We start from the raw sequence: 19,891 nt of genomic DNA, 5'->3' as shown, positions 1-19,891 counted from the left end.
TCTTTTTTTCCAATCATCTGATTTTCAGAGAGAAATTTTTCGCGATAAACTACTATTTTCTTGTCTCCTCGCGCACAATTTGGAGAAATCTTTTTAATATCAGGTTAAATCTCAAAGTAAATAAACTGAAGGGCACATATCAAAAAAAACTACTCCATTTATCGGAATCTCATTTACACCACTCTAGTTGAGGATAATGATATGCTTGTTAGTCACCGTTGTTGACTTGACGGGAAACGTTACATTTTTTACGGAAAACATTACACCAGGCTTGGTACCTTTCAGACCTCTAAGATGTATGTTAGGAATATATCATAGGCTTGATAATAAGTTCACCAAAACACCTTTGTAGATTTAATTTAGTGTTTTTGTAGCTCGTAATGGATGATTTACTTTAACATCCCTTGAGAGAGTAGTTTATGTCTTCAAACATTTTGTAACACATTCCTGCATACTACAATACCTTAGAGATCTAGAAGTTGTAGGATATTCAAAGTCATGTTGACTACTAGATTGATATGCAAAATAGGTTGGCCAATTATATATATTAGATGCCTTGTAATTTTGCATATGTGAAATGAAGTTAACTACTATATAAGACTTTCAATGGATGATTCTACAAGGTTTTAACAGATGATCCAAGTCACATTCAACGGATGATCTAATGAAGTTTCAACGGATGATCCAACAAAGTTTTAACAATGATCCAATAAAGTTTTAAAGGATGTTCTTATTCAAATTGCAGTTGATAGTGACTTGACAGTCACATGGGTTGATTAGATGCAAATGAAATGTGGAAGCCTATTTACAGGTTTTAGAGAACAAAGAAGCATTTTCAATTCCATGCTTACTTTAAGAAAATCAAAGATACTGGATGTAGAAATGAAGAAGCATGTGATTAGAAAAAGACACGTTTGTTTTATTAGTTTGTCTTATTCACTTGTATCTTGGTAATATATAAACCAAGAGTAGCTAGTAGTAAATAGGGTAATCAATAAGAGAAATAGAAAAAGATGTATCTGTAAAGAATTTCTCCGTTCCTTGTAATTCTACTTGTAAGCAGCTGTGTGCAAACCTTGCATCACAGAGTTCTCGATCTTATATATATCTCTGGTGGAAAAGTTCAATCCACCAGAAAGTTTTTAAATACTTGTGTTTGATTAAATCAATATTTTTCATTCCGTACTTTTGCTTATTCAAACACTGCTATATATATTTGAGATAGAGTAATTCTTTAAATTGAAAAAGAACCAGAATTACATTCAACCCCCCTTCTGTAATTCCTTGTTAGATTGTTTGGGAATAATAATTGGTATCAGAGAAAGCTCTTGAAGTACAAAGAGTTTAAAGATCACAACAACTAACAAGATGAGAAAAAAAGATGTTGGAGTAAAAATACCATTCTTGGATAAAGATAACTATCACCACTAGAAGGTGAAAATGCACCTGCATCTTCTCTCTCAAGATTAAAGTTATATGGATTGCACTGAGAAAAGCCCTCATATCCCTAGAAAGGCTGCTACAGATAATAAAGAAGTTGTAGGTGATGAGCAAACTATTCCAAAGCCACAAGCAGAATGGGCAGATGAAGACATTGAGCAAGTACACAAAGACAAGAAGGATATGAACATTTTGTTCAGTGGTCTTGATGGAGACATGTTTGACAATGTCATTAACTGCAAGACTGCTAAAGATATATGGGATACAATTCTAATCATTTGTGATGGAACTGAACAATTGAGGGAAAACAAATGTAACTACTAATCCAGTAGTCTGAGCACTTTCATTGTGAAGACAGTGAATCTTTAAGTGACATATTTAGTAGATTTAAAAAACTACTAAATACACTAAAAATGCATGGAAGAGTTCATCAAACAAAAGATTCAAACTTGAAGTTCCTTAGATCTCTACCAAAAGAATGGAAGTCTATGACTGTTTCTCTCAGAAATTCTCAAGATTACAAGAATTTACTTTGGAGAGACTATATGGCATTATGAAGACTTATGAGCTTGAAATGGACCGAGATGAAAAAATAGAGAAATGAATAGATAAGGGAGGATATGTACCTTTGGTAGCTGAACAAGAGAGAGTGAAAGAGATGAAGGTTGAAGCTGTTGAATCTGCACCAAACTCAAGGGTTTGTGAAGGCAAAGGAAAGTGGTTAGTAGCTGAACATGAAGACCATCTTAGCCAAGATGAAATGGAGGATATAGATGAACATCTAGCTTTCCTATCAAGAAGGTTTGCCATGCTCAAATTCAAAAACAATTTTGGAGCAACCAATGTAATAACCCCAATTTTTGGAAATTTTTGAAACCCTGATGAATAGTAACTTTTACTGACTATGCTGATTAAGAAAAATTATCAGACCACGCTATATAGGAGTACTGTTATGAAAATTCTAAGATCGTATTAGTATTCCATAAAGTAAATGAGTGTATGTAAAGGTCGTTAGAATTCAAATCCGGACACTTTGATTTTTCCCGAAAATCCACCAGATACCGAAAGAATTGAGTATAAGGTAACATGATTAAAAGGATTTAAATTCAAGGATTATAGGAGAGGATCATAAAAGGAATATAAAATATTGAGAAAGGTTTAGGGGAACCCAAGTAATAAGATCTCGGATATGATCCCTCAAACGACAAACGAGAACGAAAGTTAAGCGAACCGTACAACAGGTAAGTGGTCATTAGCCAAGTAATTAAGGGTTAATCAAAGAGGTTAGTGGATGATGATGTCATCATACCAACAAGGAGAAGACATGTGTTTACAAGATGACACAAGCATGGTGACATAAGCTTGACAAGAAGAAGTGTTTTGTTGGATGATTCTTGGCCAAGTAAAAGTTACCATGGTAAAAGATCAAAAATTTCCAAGCCAAAAAGGAAATCAACCAAGCAAAATATCATAACACAAAATTAAAAAGTTGACTTTGCTTCCAAGAAGAGAAGGTCTCGGCTTTTCTTTTTTTTAGAAAGAAGAAAATCCAAAAATTCAAGATCCAAGTTTTGTTAAATTATAAGGTAATTATCCAAGGTTCCTTATGATTAGTTATGTCTATCCTAGGATTTTAAGCTCCCAATTCCTTCACAATCTTTTTCAAGGGCTATTCCAAGCTTCTTAGTTACTTCTACTCACCAAGGAAGGTAAAACCTCATAAACTAAGCTTTACTTTGAGTATTTAGGAGTGGTTTTGAATAATATAGTTCATGAGCAGCATGATTCTTGTATGTTTAGGGTTGGGATGGATTTGTAATGATTTTGAGTTATAAATCTTGGTTATTGGTTAATGAACCTTAAATATAGTTAGTAGCTCTTGTTGTGATTGAATGAGTTGGGAAAATCATGAGGTTATGGACTGATGTAGTAAGGTTTGGATGAATTTTGGTTTTATTGGTGGTTGTGAGTTGATTTGTGGTTGATTGGAGTAGTGTAATTAAACTTTGGTAATCGCGTAAACATAGCCGTCGTAATGCCCATTTTCATACAACTGCTTGTTCCTAGTGTTCGGGAGAGAGAGCTAACTGTCTAATCTATAACTTTGTCAGATTTAGCTAGATCGTGTCGTAAGCTTTATTTTGATATGTGGTTTGTTTAGATCCGATGTACGGTTTAGGAAAAACGACCGTTTTATGTAACGGTGTTTTGCGAATGAACCGTTGCCCCTCGCCTTATTTTGAAACCTTGATTAAAGCCCTTAAATGACTAATTGGAGTACGAAACAATTATGTAAGGTTAATTGGTTAGTTGGTAGAGTTTCCGTGAAAGAGTCGCCTAAAATTCTTAACGGTTAATATATTAAAATTGGTGGAGCTAAGGGTACGCAAGCGATTAACGCAAACCGTTAAGCGTATAAGCAACCGTTAGGGTATGAGTGAGTTTTGACTAGTTTCTTAAGCGACCGTGGTCTAATTCCGGATTATGTTGTTTTTCATAGGTTACCGGACCCACTCTAAGCTTAAGTCTATCCCGGAACACTCAGGCAAGTTTTCTACCCGTTATACTGTTGTTGTGATGTAAATATATTGATGCATTATCTTGAGATAGGTGCATGACTGTTATTAACAAATCTTGCGATATATTGGAGCATGTTGATATGGTATATATATGCATGTTGTGAAATCTTGATATTCTATTACCAATTCAAATGCTTATAAACTGCATAATACGTATGCTAGAGATAAGTAGTAGTTACGTATACCCTTAGTATAGGGGACCCAAAGGTGAACATTTTTCTAAACCAGGAGGCGATGTTCCCGAGTATAATATATGTATATTTATATATATATATAGTTTTCTATAACTATTAGTCGAATAAGGTATATTCGATGGTTTTGAATAATAATCAAACTTGTTTTCGATTATTCAAATAAGGATCGTACTTTCGTATAAGTATATCTTTTATTATTTATTATTCGTTTCAAGTATGAGTTTTGAAACTTCTACTTCAATTATTTTATAAAGATAATCCTTTATAGTAATATTATTTAAATAATAATATTCAAATATTTTCTAATATATCGGGACTGATTTACTTTATTAAATCATCATTACTCTAAACATTCTTTAAAATGTTTTCCAGTCTTTAAAATGATTTTAAAAGTTAGAGCGGATCCCAAAACTCGTTTTCAAATTTAAGATCTTCCTTTCGAAGGGGATTTAAATATTCGCAACGAAGTTGCGGTTTTGATAAAAGAATTTGATTACTTGCCCAACGTTCGGGAAGTAATTCCATCTAATTGAGTCGGCATAAGCGATAGGCCGGGGTACGGTCTATCAAAGTGTAAGTGGCTGGGTGGCAGTCCATCAACGCATAAGAGGCCAGGTGGCGGTCCAACATAAGGCCCTAATGCAGCCAGGGTGATGACCGGTGGGGGATTCATCCATCTACTAGTAGAAAAGGTTACTTAATTGGTATTTTTTCCTGATCAGCAAGATATCGGGTTTATGCCAAAGCTTTCTTCTTTCCCAATTCATTGGATATTAAAACTCTATTTATAACTTTCATAACAGAGGTTTTCATGGAGTGTATGAGAGATATATATATTTATAGGTGTATATATATATATCGGGACTTAATGAAGTATCTCATAACTTCATTTCTTTCAAATGATATTTCAAAGATTGAATCTATTCAAGTCTTATCTTATAGTCTCATCTGTGTGATTAACTTTTGAAATTGATTATAACTTGAACGGTGGTAGTTCAAGTAGTATTTGGAAAAGATATAAGTATATTGGAGTATCTTGTAACTTCATCTTTTCAACTTATATCTAGTTAATGATTATCTTATGCATGACAAAGATTTTCAGAAAAACGTTGAGACAAGTTTAGATATATGAGATCACCTGGAAACGTTATTTTTATACAGTTATAAACTGGAACTCTATGTATATTATGCATGGAAGAGGATTTCCAAGATTTTGAAAAGTATATATACATATATACTGAATATTTTGTGATTTGGTCGCATTAAGTTATCAACTTGGTTCATTTCTTCTTGACCAAGACCATTATGAGTACTCTGCGAATGCTCATATATTGTTAATTATTATATATATTTTTTCAGTGGGCTTGTTGCTCACCCTTGCTTTCTTCTTTCATCATACAACAACAGATAGACGAGATGAACAAGACCAAGCTCCCAATTTGTAATTGGTTAGGAAACGTTCTGCAGTTTCCTGTATCTGTTGATGCCGCTGTAGCTGAGGTAGGATCTACTAATAGGCTAGATTTTCAACTGTTGATGTACCAGACTTATGTATATTTATGAATTGTAATAATGACAAAGAATATGTAAATTTATTTAGAAACCCTTTTGAGATGTAATGACTTATAATTGTGAAATAAAATGACTTGTGTATTTTTGGTATTCATCTCTGAGACTATAACTTTTGGTGTGTGTGTGTATATTATGGGGTCACAGTATGCAGTAGTTGGTTATTTATTAAGATTAGGTGTTATTAAGGGAAATTGAACTCGTAACAACCCGGATCCCCGACCCCGGATTTGGGGTGTTACAGAAATGGTATCAGAGCGAAGCGTTATAAACCTCAGAGATGATGCGACGTTAAGATAAGAAGTTCACTAAGATAATAAGAACTCTTGCCAAGTTCATAGTCAGACTACCTAACATAGTACTGACAGTTAAAACCCTTATAGGAACCCTTATAAATATCGTGATAGAAGCATAGTTCGTTATCATATATGGTAGCGGGACTCCAAACCCTGAGGTTGAGGAGCAACAACACGATGATGTTTTATTACTTATTGGAGATCAGATTGTGGATCCGATAGAGCGTCCTAACGAGGGACCATATGATGTTCATATTAAAGATGTAGCAATTAAGGATGTTATCCCAAAAGGGATTGTTGCTGAGAAGGATCATGTGAGGGATCCTGACAAGAATGAAGAAAGGACCACCAAGGAATTTATGACCATGGCCAGGGCGACTACCAGAGGTAGGATTGGTCGGTTACTACCGGAGGTTCGTTCAAGTTTGCAAAGATAGTAGCCCTTTAACGCGGCTTAATCGTAAGACTGAGAAGTCGAATGGACAGAGAAATGCGAGAACAACTTTCAAGAACTGAAGCAAAGATTGGTAATGGCCCCTATGTTGCCGTTGCCGAATGGAAAAGGAGATTTTGTGATTTGTATTGACGCTTCGGATAAGGAATTAGGGTGCGTTTTTATACAGCATGGCAAGGTAATCGCGTACGTATCAAGACAATTAAGGGAATACAAAATTCGATATCCCACCCATGATCTTGGGCTCACGACAATAGTTTTGCCCTAAAGATTGGAGGCACTACTTGTATGGATAGAAGTGCGAGATTTATACAAACCATAAGAGCTCAAGTACATTTCCACGCAGTAAGAGCTCAATATGCGCTAGAGGAGGTGGTTAGAGTTAATCAAGGATTATGATTATAAGATTCTTTATCATCCAGGAAAAGTCAATATGGTAGCTGACGCCCTTAGTAGAAAGGAGAGACTCAAGATGATAATTTCTTCGGAAGAGTTGATAAGAGATTTTGGAAAAATAGAAATAGAAGTGAAGGTAACCGGAGCCGGTACCGAAAAGCTGTTTGAGATTGCAATACAACCCGAATTATTTGAAAAGATCAGATTATGCCAAGAAAAGTGATGAATGAAGGCAGAGATCCAATGACGGGAGAAGAGATTAATATCGAGAAAGATGATAAGGGAATAATGAGGTATTCCTACAGAATTTGGGTTCCAAACGTTCAAGAGCTTAAGGACGGGATCTTAGATTAAAACCATAGTTCGAGGAATAAGATTTAAGACAAACCCTGAATGTAATAGTTAGGGAGGTCGCCATCAAGAAAGAAGGAACCCATAACATAATGAAGTGGAAAACAAGGACTCTAACGTATAAGATAACCCCGATTATGGGAGAAGGATGAAACATTTCATACTGAGAAAACAGAAGTTGAGCAAGATAGGGAAAATCATGACGGTACTCCTAAGGGGAAATTCATGGACCTGCCTAAACAAAACTTATACTTTTACCCCCAACCACCACCCTGAGGAAACAATGAGGTGGGAAATTATTGCAGGACCCTTAAGTCGCTAAGCTCTCAGAGTTTCAAGAAACAAGCAGACCCAGTCGAGGCAAGAGCCTGGTTAAAGGAAATAGAGGAATCATTTGAGATTCTAAATGATTGACGAAGCGCAAATGACTGTTTTACCACTAACCTTCCTAAGAGAGAGGCCACCCGTTGGTGGAAGGCTAAGGAAGATAGAGAGATAGTGTAGAAGTTTTAAAACCAGGCCAGGGGCAGACAAGTATGATGAATCATGAATCTAGGTTGTGAAAGTCGTCAAGGTTCATCTGAAGGACATGAATCCAGAATGACGGGATGTTTGAAATCAATGCTTTTTTTTGTTGGTTCATGAAATGGTTGTAATAGAAAGAAAATAAAAGACTGAAAGGGGAAAGAGGATAAAGGGATATAAAGGAAATAGAGTTGAGAAGTGATAAGGGAGTAGGTATGGGAAACCCTAAGAAACCCTTGTAATAAATATAGAGAAGTGTGTCATCATCAGCGCGATGGTGACTGATCATGAGATAAATTCAAGGTTGAAGGCGTAAGCGATATGTATAATTAATCCCCTTTAAGTTGAGAGTATTCGATGAAACTTTGAGATAGACCGATGGATTAATAAGGAAACACAGATGAACTGATGAGACACCACGTATAGAAGATATCTCAACATTGAGATGACTGTTGAGATAAACAACAAAAGTAAATGAGGATTTAGTAAAAAGAAGTTCACGTTGAACATGACCAATATCTTCCAGAACATCCTTGTTATCATTATTAAATCAGGCAAGAAAAACGGATAACCGTTGTTATCTTTTGAAGGCCATCTCGATCGACCTCAGTTCGAATAAGGTTGCTATTGTGAAATTAGGTATAGACTATCGAGGTGGGAATTATTGAATAAGATAATCTATCAAGGGTATATGACTTGATTTATCCATGGAAGGATGCATGTACCTTTTTAAAGGTAGAATTAAGGATAGAACCTCGATAACTTGAGATGAATCCTAGGGGAATGCATAAAGGTTGGCATTTCACCCTTAATAGGGATAGTATGTGAAATGATATTTTCGATATAATTTTTATTTTGGTATTTGTACGATTAAACATAAAATTAAGAACATGTAGATCCTCTCCATTAGGACATGAATTTAATTGATCCAAATCAAAGTCAAAAAGTCAAACTAGCAAAATCATTTTTCTTAAACATATAATAGAGATATTCTAGTTTTGCAAAATATCAAAACTATATCTTTATGGAATATATCTCTAATTCAATATGATCAAAGAAGAAACATCAAGATATGATATTTCTTAGATCTGTGTTGCAACAGGAATATGGCAATAAGCTCGAATAAGGAATATATCAGAAATATTTTTTAGAAGTCTCGTGCTATATCAAAAATATTTAACTCTTCACTCTAAAATATATCTATACATATATCAAAAGAGTTTTTATTCAAAGAGTATTAATATTCATGTTGGAATATTAATATCAAGTTCTGCAACTCATTTATGTATACTTACAGTAATTTTCTCTCGTTTAGTAAAATCAACATTTCTCGGAGAAAATTATTCAAAAATACTCAAACATATTTACTATAATCCAAATATATTTTATATATTAGGAAATGTATTTTATATATTTATTCAAGTCAAAACTTTGGTCAAAAGATCCATCTCCTTTATTTCAAGACCAATGATATTTTCACTCGGAAGAAAGGCTAACATAACAGTTTTATTTTTAGCTAAAATACTTCCACATTCTAGAATGACTTGAAATGTTTAATGGATCATTTTAATGGTATTTTCTAACTATGGTAAAAATTTCGTAGCATTCAGAGAATTTTTGTCTGGGCACAAAAATCGAGGCAGTTGGTCCCACAGTTGACCACGTTTGACCTACTTACCATCAATTAAAGTTGACCAAAACTTGCATAACATCATTTTATATTATTTAAGTATTTATCATAATTTTTATGGTATTTATTTAGGAGTTTAAGGTGGTCATAATTAATGGTGTTTAATCCTTAATTTAGTGATTAAAAGAATATATATATATATATATATTCAAATATCTCAGCTGAGATTTTGAATCCATAAAGTTGTTTGTCTTATATGGCTATGTCAAAGAAACACAACCTACTTACCAAGTCAACAATCCAAGTGACATACACCATCCACCATCCATTTTCCTCAAATCTCCACCATTCAATCCACCCAACTTCTCCTATAAACAAACCCCCACCCCAACCCATTTTCTTCAAGCTATAGAGCTAAAATGTTGCTGGGATTTTTTCAAGAAGTGCTTCTCTGCATCTCTTTCAAATTCTATACACACACTTCTTATCAAAAACCTTCTCTCTCTTCTCTATACTTACATATATACAAGGTTTTTGAAACCCAAGCTTAGCTTCAGCCAACCAAGCTTTATCCCACCAAGTGAGCTCATCCACTACCACTTCCCGGCCTCCCGAAGGGCTGCTCAAGTTCGACCAAAGTGCCAAAATCCGGCCGAACCTCCGGCGAACTTTTCCGACCGTTCTTCAAAAGTGGTAACTTTTAGATTCTTATTTGAGTTCTTTTTATTTGAGCTTTTTACTTAATTTCTATACTTCATCTTAAGCTCTAATACAAGATCTCTTATAAACAAAGTTCTCAAGAGAACTAAGATTCGAACTCGGAATTCGAATAAGTACTTGATCTTCACATAAATCATCTCAAGAAGAAGATCTATAAACAAAAGTAATTTATCTCCAAAGGAAAGATTATATTTGACCCAAGTTCACGAGTTAGCCAATTATTTTTATTATTGGACCTTGGCTAACAATTATTCGTGCACATAAAATATTACGAAGTAAAGTTTTAATCCCTTCTAACATCTCTAGTTTTCCAGGGGATTATAACTCGATCTATAAACACTTTGTAATTTGTCAAATATCAAAACGGATTAAGTTCAAGAGTTAGCCAATTACTTGCACTTTATTTAATTGGATCTTGGCTAACAAATTTCGTGCACATAAATTATTATGAAGCGTAGTTTTAATCCCTTTTAACATCTTTAGTGTTCCGGGGGATTACAACTCGATCTATTAACACTTCGTAATGATTCGTTAAAATTAAGGATGAATCAAATCCACGAGTTAGCCAATTAATTTCACGCTATTTACACTACACCATAGATGTCCTATCGCAATGGTTTAATCATGGGTGTTACAAAATTATGTTACATTAGGTATGCTCATCTTAACCTACCGCAACGTAGTATTTTTGATGTTACCATAGCTTTTGTAACATGTTACTATAGTTTCAAAGTGTTACATATGGTAACATGTGGAAACTTATGTTACAATAGGGTGTTAATGGATAAAAAAGTAATATTTTACAAATAACTAAATATATATAATTATTTGACTTGAAAATTAATCATTATTGATAATATAATTAAGCAATAATATTAATATTAAAAGATTGATAAAATATTTTTATTATTATTAATTATGTAAACTTTACTAATTAGTATCTGATAATTTTTTATTAATAAAAAATTTAACACTATTTAAACATTAAAGTTTATTAAAAACTAATAAGTGAAAATAAGGGCAGTTTTTTGGACTCTCGTTTGGCTCAAGCAGGCGGGCTTTCAAAGTTTTCGTAGAAGCGGCAATATTTTGGAAAACCCGGGTATTCAGACAAAGTTCAAATTTTCAATCACAAAACAACTCTCTCAGCCCATCTCTCAGTCGCTCTCTCTATCTCTCTCTCTCTCTCTCTCTCAGCTTTCAATTGAACTAGATTAGCTTAATTCGAGCTAGGGTTTTTAATTGGAATAAGGGGTTTTAATTGGAATTGGGGTTTAAATCATGCGGTTCTCCTTTTAATTGGAATTGGAATTGGGGGTTTTTAATTGGAATTGGAATTGGGGTACTAAATCTCTCTCTCATTTTGTGTATATGTATATATTACCTCTTTCTCCCTCTCTCTGATTTTGTTGTTGTTGTTGTACTAGAATTGTTGGATTTAGGTATACTAGATATGTGATTTGGTGAATGTAATGGATATGACTTGTATTCATGTGTTTAGGAGTTCTTTGAGAAGAATGATGGGGATATTAGTGGTAAAATTGATGCTTCTGAGCTGAGAGAGGCGCTGGTGAGCCTTGGATTTGTGGTGTCACCTCTGGACTTGCTGGTGTCCAAGTTTGACAAGACTGGTGGAAGGAACAAGGCTATTGAATATGACAACTTCATCGAGTATGAATCGATATCACCAGTTCTTGCTCTACTTTTATAAAAGTTGGAGTTTCTTCGAACTAAATCTAACTTTCTAACATTTTATTTTGTTTCCTCTTTTGTTTTTTGGTTGTTTTGATTACAGGTGCTGTCTCACTGTGAAGGTATAGCTTCTTTTTAAACATTATGGTTTTCTGAATTTTATTTTTTCCGCACTGTGTATATTGTGGTTAGTTAGCTATAGACAGTAATTGTTGAGTTCGTAGGGAATTATTGAATTACCTGTAGACTCCAGACTTTGACTAATATATTTTTGGTATAACACATGTTGCGACTTGGAGTGTGAAAACTAAGATTGACATTGTATTGTCCGTAAATATTGGACTAAGATATTGGCATGTGTCTGATGAATCAGTATCTCTTGCAGGGACTTACTGAGAAATTCAAGGAGAAGGACACTGCATACATGAGTTCATTCTGCACATTTGGAGCTACAAATTTCTAGTTATTTCCTAAAGTGTTGGTAATTTCTCCAGAAACAGAGTTCATAGTATTAATATCTAAGGATTAAATTTGTTGTGATCCAACCCTTTCTTCAGCTATATATGTGTAGTTAATACTTCTTCCATGATTAATGAATATTACTTAAACTTCTTAACTCTGATTATATACAATCTGATTATATCCTACTATGATTGTGGCCATATTTACGTGGTCGGCAACTCTGCACCACAAATTAATGAGTACAACAGTCATATAGGGAACTATGCGTTAATTCCCGGTGACAGGCTTGCAGTTGTGCATACACAACATGAAGAGATTCCAAGCTCAACTTCATACGTAACTTCTGTGGATTGTAAGTTACAAGTTTTCTTTTGCAATGAAATATTATTGTATTTGATTGTTTGCCACCAAAGTTGGCATCCTGAAGGGTGCCAACCATGGGAGATGCTCTGATTAATTTGATAGACCATAGATTGAAACTGTAATTGTCCATTAGCCTGATTTTGTCCAGCTCTATCAAAAAAATTTAATAACTGAAAGGTGATGTAAACTTAGAGTTGGTAGAATGTGTATGTTATGAATCTTACGAGATAGCAGATGCAGGTTTAATTAATCTATAGATATAACAAATAGAGAATAATTCATTTTTGTTATTATTTCAACATGGCTATCTGATGGATACTCTGCTACCCTCTGAACCTCCAGGGCAACAACGAAGAAGAGTAGATGGGTTATATAAGTTATAGAATGTTATTAATTGGATGTTGTCTTGTAGACTAATAATATATGTGTATATATGAGGATGGTTGCTTGGTTTGGTGGTAAGATGTTTGTGATCAGCATATTCCTTTTTTAAAAAAAATCTACTTATAGCTATTTTCTTTTATAAACTGTTGTCTGTCCTAGTTACTCGTAAACATATACTGTAAAGAACATGAAATGTTAAACCCTTCTATTCTTCTTAAATTTCTTGTTTAAGTACTTGTTTTAATTAAAGATATATCATGTGAGGCTGATTATGTTTCTAATGTATATTATTAAAGAGTTTTGATTGTATAAAGTTTTTTGGGTCTAGTTCCACTGCAGAAGGTAACGAGTAAAAAAAGAAAAGAATAAAGGGAGATTAAGATATATCAAGAGTTTCCCCTTCGATGCGGAACCACCTGGATGCCCTTGCATGTTTAAAGGGTGAACAGGTATGCATTGCCTTGTGTAATCTAGCGTAGATATGTCTGTAATATCACACAGTGTACTGTATCACTATTATTGTATGGTTTGTTTACTTTACAACACAGAGACTATTACTACAATCTTTAGCCGAAATCCTAATTTATTTCTGTTTGAAGCAGTTGAGTATATTGTTTCAGGTAGCAACTAGGGTCAGGCTAGAGGATGCAGATAAAGATGATTGGTTCATTGTTAAAGTAATTCATTCTGATAGAGAGTCAAAAGAGTAAGCTTACTTTTACAGTTCTACCAATGGGGCTCAATAAATGTAATTTAAGTTTTAACTTCCATTTTCCCGTTAGTGCTTCCTGCCAATGACACAATTGCACATGAATTGCAAACTGATGCCTAATAGGGGAAAACCTCCTTGCACGGTAGGTTTTCTGTGGTTCCGTATTTTACATGACCATCATGTCCTTTTTCTTGTTAGCCCCCGTTGATATATATATTTGCGATACTTATGGTTATTCTTGTACACTTCTAGACTGTAATTACAACTTCAACTGGTATAAATATGTATATTTTTGCCAAACTAAATAATAATGGTAGACTTGTTGCGGTCCATTTTAATACCTTGTAAGTGAACTGGTATAGTGATAAAATGTTCAAATTTTACTTATATATATGTGTTTAAGTCCAGAAGTTTGGACTCAAATTTAATATGCATAGTATGCATTATTTAATGTATACTTATATATAGCAACCTTAAACCTGATCAATTATGGCACTAGTGTTGCTAAAGCTGTCCAGTTAATGGCCAAACATAAAATTCTGAGTGTGCCTGTTGTTCATGTTGATGCAGCAAAAAATGCTAGCTAGATGGAGAGATACATTGGCATCATTGAGTTCGCAGGCATTGTTGTATGTATATATGCATCATGTATGTAAAATAGTAGTTGTTATAGAATATAGAAGTACAATACTTTTGCATGGGGTATATATAGGGTATTGTATGACCTAACCTTTATTTCTTTCTCATTTCAGCTGTAACAACTATATATTTGTTGATGAATGCATACGTGTCAAGTTCTCGGCAGCTACTAGCAGGAAGTGGATTAAGTTTTGGGATGTAGATTAGTTGGTTGTATTGGTTAAATTTATTGTGATTTATGTAGATTGTAAACTAGTTATGAATGTAGTTGAGGTTATGAAATTTGGAATGTATTAGATTAATGTAATATATTTTCAAATTTTGCAGTCGATTTTACACTTTATAATATTAGTTTTTCATTTTTCTTCATGGTAAATTGTTATAGTAGCTTCATAAAGTATTAGAGTAGGTTGTTCAAAGTGTTACCCCAGGTATAAATTTGATGCTAGCACTGTGGGACCCACATGCCACGTCACCACTGCGGAACCTACATGCCACGTCACCACTGTGGGCCCCACTGGTGGGCCCCATTTTTTTTGAAAATTCTGAGTTCAAAGGTAACATACATATTGTGATACTATAGACATAGATTAATGTTACCTTTGACGGCTATTGTAACACAAAAGTGAATGTTACACCAGGGCAAAAGTAATGTTACCTTAGGGGCCAAAGGTAACTCGAAAAAAAGCAACTTAATTTTTATGTTACCTTAGGCCTTTTTCTGGCTGTGGTAACACTTTTTTGGGCCTGTTGTAACATTTTCTTGGTGTTGTTGTAGGCCATTTATGGTGCAGTGTTAATTGAATCTTGGCTAACACATATCGTGTATATAAAAAATTACGAGTCATATCGTATAAGCCCCTTCTAACATCTTTCAGTGTTCCGTGGGGTTATACTACGATATCTATAAAATACTCGTAATTATTCATCCAAACTTCGAACACACAATCTTAAGCCCATTACTTGCACTTAACTTATTTGGATCTTGGATAAGACTCATAAATCTTATAAACATGCTTGAAGTTAAAAGAGTATACTTTGACCTTATAATCGTCAATATACAAGTATACCTTAAAATCTTAAGTTGATATACTTAAAGGTAAAATTACAACTCCGAGGTTGTAATTAAAGTATTCTTCGATCTATAAATATATAATCGAAAGAAGAATAATACTAAAGAAGTCATAAGCCATAAGTGCTTAATATAAAATGACTTTTCATATTACCCCGCCTATCTATTTAATCTATAAAAGAGTAATCAGAAAAATACTTGGACTACTATTTATTATTTTAAGTCAAGTATTCTTATTTAGATTTAGTATTCTTATTTGAATATTATACTATTTGTGGGCTAGTACAGTAACATACTAGTTCAAACCATCTTTTTTATATTTGGTTTATTTCGTGGATTGTCTTATTAGTTTTGTAGTGAGGTGAAGTGACGTGAGGTGATTCTTGTTCTAAGACCCAAGTCCTAGAGTACTAACAGGGAGTTAGTAGTCTTCGCACTGTGAAGAAGAGGAAAGACCCAAGACCGGATCCCTAAGATCCATGACCGACAAAAGCTAAGGAAGCCAAATCCATACAAAGGCTCTAAAACAACTTTGAAGAAATAGTGGGGAGTTATTATCTAAGATAGTTGTGTAGGTATTATATTTATTTTGAGGTGGTGACCCTTGTGCTACGCACCAAGACAAATAGTTGTAAGGGTGTAAAGGCTTCTCCGCCTACTAAAGGAGCGAGTTTATTATAAGGGAAAATCCCGAGTCCGGGAGAGGAGCTCGGGGACTGGAGTAGGGGTGAGCGAATCTATTAGAGGTTACACCATCGCGAACTAGGATAAAATCACCATGTGGTATTTTCTTTCCTTGCACTTTATTTTTCGCACATATAAACTGCATAACCACTCGGTAAAGTTTTAAAAGGTGATAAATTATTTTGAAATGCCATAACAATTTCTTAATTGGAAATTAAGCTATTCAACCCCCCTTCTATCTTAAACTTGCCCTCTTACGGGACCTTACAATTGGTATCAGAGCAGTGCTTTTTAACGCGTTTGTTAAGTGATTTGCAGATTTACAGGTACAACAAAAAGTGATCCGGAATGGCGTATATTAATCCCGTTGGATGTGGTGAAGGTCTATCTAGCTCACGACCTCCTCTATTTGATGGCACCAACTTTGCAACATGGAACACGAGGTTTCACATTTATGCTAGATCTCAAGGAGTCAAAGTTTGGATGGCTATCGAAGACGGTGTTCGCATTCCTACCAAAACTATCGATGACATCATCATCGAAAAGAAGGTTAGTGAATACAACTTAGAGGAAGAAGCCACAATGAATATAGCCGCAAAGGTGGAAATGGTACTCACAAGTGCACTTGCATAAAAAGAATAAAAAAGAGTAAATAATTGCAAGTCGACACAAGAAATGTGGAACAAATTAGTGGTAACCTATGAAAGAACCACTGATATAAAAGATTCTCGAATAGATACATTGATCCAATAATACGAGAACTTTGAACTCCAAGAAGGAAAAAAAATCATCGATATGGAAACAATATTTACTCGTATTATCGATGAGTTATCTCAACTTGGAAAGAATTATACTCAAAATGAAAAGAATAGAAGAGTGCTCAAATCTCTACCTCCTAGTTGGAAGGTTAAAGTCACTACTATAAAAGAGATGCATAACTTAAATGAGTATAAGATTGATAACCTATTCGGAAATCTTCGTACTTACGAAGAAGATAATATTCCGGAAAAGGTTGCTCCAAAAGTGGAGGATAAAAAGAAAAATATGGCTCTAAAGGCCATATTAATTGATGAAGATGAAAACGACGAGGAGTTAAATGAGGAACTCCAAAATCTCGATGAGAGTGAAATTGCTCTACTCACGAGACAACTTTGTCGTGTGCTTCAAAGCAAAGCTCAAAGATACGAAAAAGGCTTCCTAAAATCAAATAATCAACAAAGAGTTTTTAACTCTAACGGAAGGCCAAATTACTCTCAAAATTATTCTTCCAGCTATAAGAGTAATTATCCGTCAACGAGCTACAATAAAGGCAAAGGCAATCAAAATATAAATACCTATAGTAATGTCAATACCTCTACAAATCATCCTATTTACACTCCTCCAAAACCTAAAGATCCATCCCCGGAAGAAACATAATATGTGTGTTTCGAGTGTAAACAACCCGGTCATTATAAAAGAGAATATCCGAAACTTTCAAAGGGACGAAGTCTAGTGGATGAAAATGGTTGGGATCTAAGTGAAGATGAAGAAGCTCCGAAATCTATTGAAGAAGTGGTAAATTTATGCTTAATGGCTCTCGGAGATGAAACCACCTCAACAGAAATCTCCTCTTCAAATCCAGAGGTAACATCTAACTATGTCTCAATTAAATCTTTATTAGATGAATCTAATTTATCTCTTTTTTTTTATAAGCATGATTTAATTGAACTTGTAGTAAGTTATAAGAATAAATATAAAGATGTTGAACAAAGGTTTCACTTATTATGGTCTGAGAAGATGAAAATTGAGGAAATTCTTCATACTCAAAATAAAGAATATACTCGGATGATGGACTCAAAAGTCAAAGATGAGAATGAGATTACATCTCTAAAAGATCAAAACCATCTCATCAAGATTGAGGCAAATAAACTTCAAGAAAATATACTCAATCTTGAAATGGAGAATATATCATTAATTCTCAAAGACGAAGAGATGGAACATGTGAAGATATAATTGAATGATAATATTTGTAAACTTCATGTTGATCTATTGAACTTAAAGATTCTAAATGAATCAAATGCTCAAGATAAAGAAACATCTTATAAAGACAATCTTAATAAAGAAAATGAGCCATTAAAAACCAATGAGCTTAAAGATGAAGCTCTAAGGTTAAAAGAAGAAAATTATAAACTCATAGCTCAAGTTAAGGATCAAGAAATAATTCTTAACAACAAGATTGATGCCTTAAAGAAAGAAAATGAAAATCTTGAAGAAGTCATTCAAAGATTTACAAAAGGCAATAAGAAGTTGGATCAAATGGTGCATACATAAACCTCATATAATCATGAAGGTTTGGGATATAATAAGAATTCTCCTCCTAAAGGAAATACTCGGAGATTTGTATCACCAATAAAGACTTCACCCAAATCACCATCTTATAAATGTTCTTATTGCAATAAAATGGGACATACCATTCAATATTGCAAATTCAAGAATGGTGAAATTAAGGGGAAGCATGTATAGTGTTATGGATAAAAAAAACTAAGGTTATTATTTGCTGTATTTATTACTAAGATTCGGGAGCTCAAGGCCTTTAATGGCTGCTCTCGTGTTTCGTGGCTCGATCTGCCTTTACGAGATGCCTACGTATCTCTGTGAATTAGAGAATCAAGCCAAAAAACGTAGTTCTGATTGGTGGGGGTGAGACCCCTTATATAGATGTTGGGAGTCCTTGAATTGGACTTGGTATAGGAGACTTGGTGGGCAAGTCTCATAATTAGAATGGACTTTGGAGTCCTAGATAGTAGGAAACTGATTCCTTATCCTTTTAGGTCCCCTTGAGGCTAATCTCTAAGGATTTATATCCTTATCGGGACTCTTCTCAACATCTGATTTTTCCCTTATTAATTAATTACGAAATTAATTAATAATCAGGGCTTTTGGGCCTTTTTTATTCCATCAGGCCTGATTTGGTCCATCAGGCTTAACCTTTCTGGTCTGAGTATCATATATCTTTTTATTGGGCCTAGCAGCCCACAGCTTGTACAATTAATGCAGTATTTAATTATACAATCATAATTTATTTATCCTTATCATTTGCCCCCCAACTTTTGGGAAACATTGATTAGGTTTCGCAGAAGTTAAGTCTATTCGTTCCCTTACAGGGTTTCATTTTTCCGTAAAGTGTGGAGCGACCTACACATTTACAATGAATTTTTCCTTTTATTCAGGAATTATCTTAATTTCCAGGAATTTTTCTCTTATTTCCGGGATTTTTCCCTTATTTTATGGATTTTTCCCTAATTTTCTGGGATTTTCCCTAATTTTCTGGAATTTTTCCCTAATTTTCTGGGATTTTCCCTAATTTTCTGGGATTTTTCCCTAATTTCCTGGGACTTTCCCTAATTTCCGGGATTTTTCCCTAATTTTCTGGGATTTTCCCTAATTTTCTGGGATTTTTCCCTAATTTTCCCTAATTTTCTGGAATTTTCAGATTTCCAGCCCTTTTTCGACCAGGATCCTAGTCAAAATTTCGACCTGGATCCTAGTCGAAAATAGGGGTCAGCCTTGCCATCCTGGTCGAAGGAATTCGACTAGGATCCACGACCTGGAATTCGACCAGGATCCTAGTCGAAATTTCGACCTGGATCTAGGACCTGGAATTCGACCAGGATCCTAGTCGAAAATTCGACCTGGATCTAGGTCGAAAATTCCACCTTTTTTTTAGCTTCTTGTCATGAGCCTATCGAC

The 19,891-nt window shown here is 34.3% G+C and overlaps 1 protein-coding gene and 1 long non-coding RNA gene across 2 annotated transcripts; both read left to right on the top strand.

Moving 5' to 3' along the window:
- The first annotated feature begins 1,476 nt into the window (after positions 1-1,476).
- On the top strand, positions 1,477-12,309 carry LOC141660394 (calcium-binding protein CBP-like). Its single transcript, XM_074467379.1, has 4 exons — positions 1,477-1,602; positions 11,656-11,825; positions 11,950-11,968; positions 12,232-12,309. The coding sequence occupies exons 1-4, from the start codon at positions 1,477-1,479 to the stop codon at positions 12,307-12,309; spliced, it is 393 nt and encodes a 130-aa protein (XP_074323480.1).
- Positions 12,310-13,990: 1,681 nt separating this feature from the next.
- On the top strand, positions 13,991-14,770 carry LOC141661701 (uncharacterized). The gene is made up of 2 exons (XR_012550091.1): positions 13,991-14,396; positions 14,520-14,770. It is a non-coding gene; the product is annotated as an uncharacterized LOC141661701 (long non-coding RNA).
- The last annotated feature ends 5,121 nt before the right edge of the window (positions 14,771-19,891 follow it).

This window comes from Apium graveolens, chromosome 5 (assembly GCF_009905375.1).
Source record: "Apium graveolens cultivar Ventura chromosome 5, ASM990537v1, whole genome shotgun sequence".
In the NCBI taxonomy this organism is placed as follows: Eukaryota; Viridiplantae; Streptophyta; class Magnoliopsida; order Apiales; family Apiaceae; genus Apium; species Apium graveolens.
Note: the sequence above shows the minus strand (reverse complement) of the source record. Positions and strands in the feature narration are given on the sequence as shown.